General features: G+C 50.1%; 1 protein-coding gene across 1 annotated transcript; it reads right to left on the bottom strand.

Annotated features, from left to right (window-relative positions):
- Positions 1-7,241: 7,241 nt before the first annotated feature.
- LOC141476356 (olfactory receptor 14J1-like) lies at positions 7,242-8,177 on the bottom strand. The gene has a single exon (XM_074165029.1). The coding sequence runs from the start codon at positions 8,175-8,177 to the stop codon at positions 7,242-7,244; it is 936 nt and encodes a 311-aa protein (XP_074021130.1).
- Positions 8,178-8,539: the final 362 nt, after the last annotated feature.

Raw genomic sequence — 8,539 nt, 5'->3', positions numbered from 1 at the left:
CCTCTCCTCTGCCCTGGTGACGCCACATCTGGAGTACTGCATCCAGGTCTGGGCTCTCCAGTTCAAGAAGGACAGGGAACTACTGGAGGGAGTCTAGCGGAGGCTACAAACATGCTCAAGGGACATGTGCACCTCTTTGGTGAGGAAAGACTGAGGGGATCTCACCAATGCTTATCAGTACCTAAAGGGCGGGTGTCAAGAGGATGGGGCCAGACTCTTTTCAGTGTTGCCCAGGGACAGTACAAGGGGCAATGGACAAAGGCTGGAACACGGGAAATTCCATCTCAATGTGAGGAAAAACTTCTTACTTTGAGGATTCTTGGAGACAGTAGGGTTTGCTCACTGTCCTGGCATCCACTTTCAGCTTTAAGTTTCCAGGTGCCATCCACTTGGCCATGGCTCTGCCCTGAAGCAAAGCCTTTGCACACAGAAGGTCTTTGACTCTCGGTACCCAGGTTTCATTTAAGACAAGTCCAAGCTTGGCCTGGAGCTACACCCGAGGTGCTACAGCCCAGACATGCATCAAATCCCTCAGCCAGGGGAACAGAAACATGGAGCAAGAGCCTGTGCTTTTTACTTTAATGGTCATGGAGACTGGCAGGACTCCCTGACATCTGGCCAAAAGTAAACATCGTCTGGATCCTTCAAAACGGCCCAGACAGTGAGCTGGGGAGCTAAAGGCCGCTGAGCCTCACTTCAGATGAGAAATATGTCCTAGAGCATGCACTCTTGCACTGCGTTTCACGGTGCCTGAAAGAGAAGGTTACTGGATGAACTCGGAATATGTACATCGGTTACGGTCTGGCCCTTGGAGGGCCATGGTGTTATGCTTTTATACACCCCATCAAGATTTGGCCATCTCATTGGTCAGGCAATGTGCTGTCATTGCACAGGCAATGTGCTCTCGCAGCCCAGAAGGCCAATCACATCCTGGGCTGCATCAAAAGAAGTGTTGCCAGCAGATCCAGAGAGGTGATTCTGCCGCTTTGCTCTAGTGAGACCTCACCTGGAGTACTGTGTGCAGGTCTGGAGCCCTCAATATAGAAAGGACATGGACCTGATGGAGCGGGTCCAGAGGAGGGCCACCAAAATGATCAGGGGGCTGGAGCACCTCTCCTATGAGGACAGACTGAGGGAGCTGGGGTTGTTCAGCTTGGAGAAAAGGAGGCTCTGGGGAGACCTCATAGAGGCCTTCCAGTACCTGAGGGGGGCTACAGGAAGGCTGGGGAGGGTCTGTTTACAAAGGCCTGCAGTGACAGGACGAGGGGCAATGGTTTTAAGTTGGGGAGGGGGAGATTTAGATTGGATATTAGGAAAAAGTTCTTTACCATGAGGGTGGTGGAACACTGGAACAGGTTGCCCAGGGAAGTGGTTGAGGCCCCTTCCCTTGAGATATTCAAGGTGAAGCTCGACAAGGCCCTGGGCAACCTGGTCTAGTTGGGGGTGTCCCTGCTGACTGCGGGGAGGTCGGACTAGATGACCTTTGGAGGTCCCTTCTGGCCTGGACCAATCTATGAATCTGTAAATCCAATAAAAAGGGACGATATGAGGGAGGTGCCAGCAGGTGGGGCCATCAATTGACAGCAAAGAGAGAAAAGCAGGATCCATCCAACTTATCCAAACTTCATTGCTCCCAGGTCCCTTTAGATATGAGATATAGACATGAAATGTATTCAAATAAACATGTCCTCAGAGCACAGCTTCTCCATTCCAAGGGTTGGAACGAAATGTGTTTTTGGAAATGGCTGCATAAATGTATACTTGTATAGGAGTAGCTGAAGCCTCCACAAGGGACTGGAAAATGTGACCCAGGAGCTACAGGAGCCTTTCTGGAGCAGGAGCTGGTGGACAGACAGGATAGGCCAGGGCACCTCAGTGGAGACAACGGATTTCTTTCTCTCCTTTGACTTGAAGGGAAACCTGGGCAATTGCACCCATGATGTCCAACACTGGAGCAGATCACTCTCATCCCTGCCTTCACCTACAGTGGAGTCACATGTAATTAACCCCACAGAGAATGAAAAATGAGCAGATGTAGATGTTGAAGAGTCTACTTGAAGATGCTCCTGAAACCCTGACATTTTGGGATTAGTGCAGTTGGAGCTGTTCAAAGAGAGCATTTTTTTCGCTGTGTCTCTTTCACAGAATCACAGATGGGGGGGTTGTTCAGCTCTCCATCCTTATCTTCCAGCCCAGGAAGCTGTACACCCTGGGGGTAGCTGGTCCGACTATTGAAGACAGAGGCAAAGAAGGCATTAAGTATCTCAGCCTTCTCCTCGTCCTTGGTCGCAATGTTTCCCCCCGCATCCAGTAAGGGATGGAGATTCTCCCTGACTCTCTTTTTGTCGACGTATTTATAAAAACTTTTTTTGTTGTCCCTTATATTAATGGCCAGGTTGAGTTCCAGCTGGGCTTTTGCCTTCCTAATTTTTTCCCTGTGTAACCTAACAAGATCTCTGTACTCCTCCTGAGTTGCCTGTCCCTTTATCCAAAGATGGTAAACCCTCCTTTTTTCCCCTCAGTCCCATCAAAAGCTCTTTGCTCATCCAGGCCGGCCATTTTCTCCTCCCTTTAATTTTTCGCCCCACAGGGACAGCCTGCTCCTGGGCCTTTCGGATTTCCTTCTTGGAGAGCGTCCAGCCCTCCTGGACCCCTTTGCCCTGCAGGATTGACTCCCAAGGGACCCTCCCAACCAGGGCTCTGAACAGGCTAAAGTCCGCCCTCCGGAAGTCCAAGGTGGAGGTTTTGCTCACCCCCTTCCTTACCTCACTAAGAATTGAAAACTTGACCATTTCATGATCGCTAAGCCCAAGACGGCCTCCTACCTCCACATCTCCCACTAGTTCTTCTTTGTTTGTGAAAAGTAGGTCTAGTGAGGCGCCTCCCCTGGTAGGCTCTCCTACCAGTTGTGTCAGGAAGTTATCTTCCATCCACTCAAGGAACCTCCTAGACTGCCTGCTCCCTTGATTAGAGAAAATCAATAAGAATGACTTAGGAACCAGAGTTAAGGGAGTGGACCATCCTATCTATCCCTTTAGTCCTGGAAATTGGGTTTATATTAAGAATTTTTCAGGTGACCCACTAGAAGAAAAGTGGAACGGAGCATTCCAAGTGCTACTGACCACGTTCACTGCAATCAAAGTAAAAAGAACAGCCGGCCTGGATTCACTGCTCCCGAGTGAAAAAGGCTCCAGATAAGCAGTGGACTTCAGAACCTTTAGGACCTTTAAAACTAAGATTACAAAGATGTAAACAATGGAAGGCTCCTAAGCATGAGGAAGATCCCCCACTTGAGCAGAAATGGACCTCCGAATGTACTGGACCAGCAAAACTGCGATTCCGGAAATCATTATCATGATCTTCTGCATCACAGCTGGACAGAGAACTGCATCACCCGTCAAGGTCTAGATGATGTCCCCGACCCTGAAGACTGGATCAGGAATGGATACTTGGTTAATGTAGGTCTGAATATCACAGATGAAGAAACTAAGGTATACACAGTTTTACAAACTGATGGCCAAATTAGGAGAGACTGGGGAGATTAAGGACAAATACCATCCTATAAAATAAGAGAAAACAGCTCAGTTGATATAGCATGTATATTTGATGTGAAGCAAGTATACTCACTGCTAGAGAAAGTGAAAGAAACTTCTAAACGAACATTATGGCAAGTCCAGCACGATACTCTGGAAATAAGGAACATCATTACAACCATCGAGGAAACCGGGGAACACCATTGGTAGGACATTTTTCTAAATACCTCATTAAAATCTCCAACCGCGGCACAGTTTTTCAACTTCCCAGTGCATCCTGTACTAGTGCTGATCCTTGTAGCCCTACTGCTGACTGCTCTCGACCTTTGGATGTGGTGGAAAGTACGGACTCTTGCTCAACCAGTACCTGTATTGTGGACTGTAAACAAGATTTTGCAAAAGAATTTGCTATAGCTTACAGAAAAGCGGGGGTTGAATGAAGGAATAGGGCTGAGTATGGCTTGAAGGTTTGCTTGACACAACTAAGCCGCTCTTAGCATAAAGAATGAGTTAGCAAATACTGTGAGTCTTTGTTTTTCTAACTTGGCTAAATGCAAACAGGGGCCTAAGCACGTATGCAACTAGCAATTGTACAGGTCAGCACCTTGTTATCTTCCAAGAGGAACTTATCTCTGAGAACAGGATGTATCGAGACCACCAAGGCATGCAGAGCCAGCCTAAACCAGCCTTGCGGCTTTGCCAGCAAGAATAGAGAAGTAGATGACTGCAGTTCACCAAAAGGACGCAGTGATGAAGAGGAAGGGATGAAGTAAACGACCACCAGAGGTCTTTGAAGACCACCAAGAGACTGAAAGACGCATGCGGGAGTGGGGGGCAACGTATGACAATGAGTTCTGGGAAGAATAATGAATATGTATGTTTAACTTGTGTATAAGCTGTGTAACTCATGGCTTTTGGTGCGCACATTTGGAGGAGCGATCCCCTGTGCGTCCAGCACTGCAATAAAGAATACCTGCTTAATAGTCATCCCCACTCTTGAGTCCTGATTTCGACTTTCACGGCATCACTATCCGTGTTACTGTTATTGTTTTCTTGTTCCCTTTGTTGTTCTGTTAAACTGCCTTTGTCCCAACCCACGAGTTTTGCCTTTTCCTTCCGATTCTCCCCTCATGGCTGTGGGGGGGGCTTGAGAGAGCACGGCTGCCCCATGGTACTTTGTTGTCCTCTGAGGCCAAACCACGACAGTTGGTACCTGATGGAATGTTTCAAAAAGCTCTGGCTGATTGAGTGACGGGAGAAGTCAGGAGTGCGCTGGCACTTGTCCAGGGCATCTATGCTGGCAGGAGGTATCTGTGCCTCTGTAGCTGAAGGTATTTGTGTCCTACATCCAATCCCAGTTCTGGAACACACTTTCTTTTTTTTTTTAAAAAAAAAAATAAAAAGAAGAGCAAGGACACAAATTCCCCCCTTTGACTATTATATTAAAGCAAAAGGAAAAAAATCCACAAATAATTTTAAAAGCTGAAAAGTACATTTTCTTTTCTTTGCATCTTTTCTTTAGTTCTTCTTTGATTCATATTTTTATTGACATTTTTCTAAACACTTCTATTATAATCAGGCTCGCAGCATTGAAAAAAAAAAAAAAAATGGTCATTTTGTGCCTTGCATAGAGCCCCGTGTCCCCAAAGCAGTTCCTGCCCAGGACTGTCAATGACACCCCTCAGTCTTTGCACAGAGAGTCACACCGTGATACCGACCTCTCGTCACTGGCTGAGGTTTTGTTTTAGGGGGGTCACATACAGCAGAGGGAGATTTGTGCCCCATAAGCATTTGCTCTGTTGTTATCAGAAAAAGGGCCTGAGGTCATAGGTTCATAGTATCAGCTCAAGTTGGAAGGGGCCTTGGGAGGTCTCCATTCCAGCCTGCCAGAAACATGGTCAGGCCACGTTGTTCAAGGCTTGGACCAGTTTGAAGAAAGTTTGACAACCTCCAGGGCTGGAGTCTGCTCAGCATCTCTGGGCGACCTGCTCCAATGCTTGGCTCAGCTCATGGGGAAAAGCGCTTTCCTATCTGCAGGCTGAGCCTCTTCTCTTTCACCTTCCACCCACCGTCTTTTGTCCTCCCACCATGCACCCTGGTGAAGAGCTTGGCTCTCTGTTCTCCATAAAGTCCTCCTAGGTACTGGCAGGCTGCAATGAGATCCCTCTCAGCCTTCCTTTCTCCAGGCTGGACTAGCTCATCTCCCTCAGCGTCTCCTCATGGGAAAGGCGCTCCAGTCCCTGACCATCTTGATCGTCCTTTGCTTCAAGAAAATTGATTCAGGCACTGAGCCTGGCAGGAGGACAGAGATGGCCAAACAGGAAAATTCACTCATAAACTTGGGGTGTGCTGCCAGTGCTGGAAGTGGCCAGTGTGACAGATTTGGGGTGCTACAAGTGCTCTGTGCCACCTTCCTCAACTGCCCATGCCACCAAAGGCACAGACCAGCCTCCTCTCTCCCGTGTCTGCAAGTCTCAGATGCCTTCTACAAGCCCTGGCTCTGCAACACCAGACGCCTGGTTCAAGTCCTCACCCTGCATGGGCAGGGCGCCCAGCTAACTTTAGTGTGTTCCTCTTCCAAGCACTTTCAAGCCCATCCCAGTCTCTCTCTGGTTCTCCCTCTTGCTTCTTGTTCCTCTACTCCATCTCTCCCCTGTCCAGCCCAGAAAAGCAGCCCATTCTGGGCTGACCCCGTGGCAGTGGCCATTGATGGGTTCTGCAAAGCTCTGCAGACTCAACGCCACAGCCTCAGCCCATCTGATGGCCACAGTAGCTCCTGGGGGGCAGAGAGATGTCTCAGCCCCACACTGGCCCCATGGCTGAGGGCCGGACATGGCATGAGATGGCAGAGACCAGTGTCTCCCCCGTGTCCCCTGCACCTGTCTCCAAGACATCCTGACCACTGACAGAAAGCCCCTCTGTGTCAGCCCCTCTTCCAGGAGAAGACTCCGGGCCCCGGAGCTCCTCAGACTGCTCCATCTGAGAAGAGAGCTCCAGAGAAGCCTGCCCTGAGCTGGTGCATGCAGAGATTGATTTCTCTTTGTCGTCTTTTTTTCCGCCTTGGATGCACAGAGATGCTCCTTTGCTCTTCTCCAAGGGCGTCCCTGTCCCCAGAGAACATTTCACCAGGGAACTTTGTCTGATCTGGCCTCATTTGCCACTCCTGCCCCCTCCCCACAATCTCCACAGGGTCCTGCACTGTTGTTTCTGCTCCGCAGAGCGAGTTGGCTGTGATGACTGAAAGCCATGGAGGGACAGTCCCAGGCAGATCCCTGTGGATCATTCACCGTTTCCGGGGGAACTGGGCACCCACGGGTGAAGGCTCAGCCTGGGCCCATTCCCTAATACATTGCCCCACATTGTCCCATTGCCTAACACTCTTCCCTCATCCCATGGAGAACCCAAACAAAGCAGCATGGCCTTGTGAGGACAACTTCCTCAGCCTGAGCTCAGCTTTGGAAGAAGAGCCAAACCTCCAGACAGCGGCACTGAAGAAATCCCATTTTATTAAAGAGACATGAGATGGGAGGTCAGCTGTACCCCTGTGCCAGGCACACGTGAACAGGCCTCAGGGTCAGAAGAGCTGGGTTCATGCCTCTGGAGAAGTGGAACGTACCTGGACACACATGGTTATCACAGAGAAAAGGCCCAAAGCCCAGGAAGTTCCCCAGATGAATCTGAAATCACTTCTGAAGAGACACGGGCAGGTTAATGCTGCTGAGAGATTAGTGACAGAATCAGCTTCTTAGATGTGTCTTTCAGCTCCTGGTTCCTTATGCTGTAGATGAGGGGGTTCACAGCTGGAGGTACCACCGAGTACAGAAATGACACCACCAAGTCCAGGGGTGAGGAGGAGATGGAGGGGGGCTTCAGGTAGGCAAACATGCCAGTGGTGATAACAAGGGAGACCACGGCCAAGTGAGGGAGGCACGTGGAAAAGGCTTTGTGCCGTCCCTGCTCAGAGGGGATCCTCAGCACGGCCCTGAAGATCTGCACATAGGACACCACAATGAAAACAAAACACCCAAATGCTAAACAGGCACTGACCACAAGAAGCCCAACTTCCCTGAGGTAGGACTGTGAGCAGGAGAGCTTGAGGATCTGGGGGATTTCACAGAAGAACTGGTCCAGGACATTGCCCTGGCAGAGGGGTAGGGAAAATGTATTGGCCGTGTGCAGGAGAGCACTGAGAAACCCACTGCCCCAGGCAGCTGCTGCCATGTGGACACAAGCTCTGCTGCCCAGGAGGGTCCCGTAGTGCAGGGGTTGGCAGATGGCAACGTAGCGGTCGTAGGCCATGACTGTGAGAAGAGAATACTCTGCTGCAATCAAGAGGACAAACAGAAATAGCTGTGTAGCACATCCCCAGTAGGAAATTGCCACAGTGTCCCAGAGAGAATTGGCCATGGCTTTGGGGACAGTGGTGGAGATGGATCCTAGGTCAAGAACAGAGAGGTTGAGGAGGAAGAAGTACATGGGGGTGTGGAGGCGGTGGTCACAGGCGATGGTGGTGATGATGAGTGCGTTTCCCAGGAGGGCAGCCAGGTAGATGCCCAGGAAGAGCCTGAAGTGCAAGAGCTGCAGCTCCCATGTGTCTGCGAATGCCAGGAGGAGGAACTGGGTGATGGAGCTGCTGTTGGACATTTGCTTCCTCTGCGCGTTGGAACCTGTCCAAGGAAGAAAAGGCAGTGACAAGTTACGGTGGATGTCTCAGAGCAAAATCTACTTCAGTTCTCGTGGAACCCCATGGAGCTGTGTGATGGAGCTGCTGTTGGACATTTGCTGCCTCTGGGCATGGAGACCCCTGCAAGGAGGAAAAGTCATTGACAAGTTATGGGAGACTTTTAGCAGCAAAACCAAAGCCTTTTCCTACAGACCCTTCCCTGCTACACGCCTTACCCCCTGTATTCCTTTTCTAGGAGAGCTTCCCTCAGCTCCATGGCTGAAGCTCTGCTACCGTGCTGGTTGAACGTGCCATGAGGAGCTGGGCCTCTGCCCACTGGTGC

The sequence above is a fragment of the Numenius arquata genome, chromosome 30 (genome assembly GCF_964106895.1).
Source record: "Numenius arquata chromosome 30, bNumArq3.hap1.1, whole genome shotgun sequence".
Taxonomy (NCBI): domain Eukaryota; kingdom Metazoa; phylum Chordata; class Aves; order Charadriiformes; family Scolopacidae; genus Numenius; species Numenius arquata.
This window is presented reverse-complemented; position numbering and strand designations above follow the sequence as displayed.

What these genes read in the sequence shown, in the direction of transcription:
- LOC141476356 (XM_074165029.1), bottom strand. Translation starts at nt 8,177, where the DNA reads ATGTCCAACAGCAGCTCCATCACCCAGTTCCTCCTCCTGGCATTCGCA.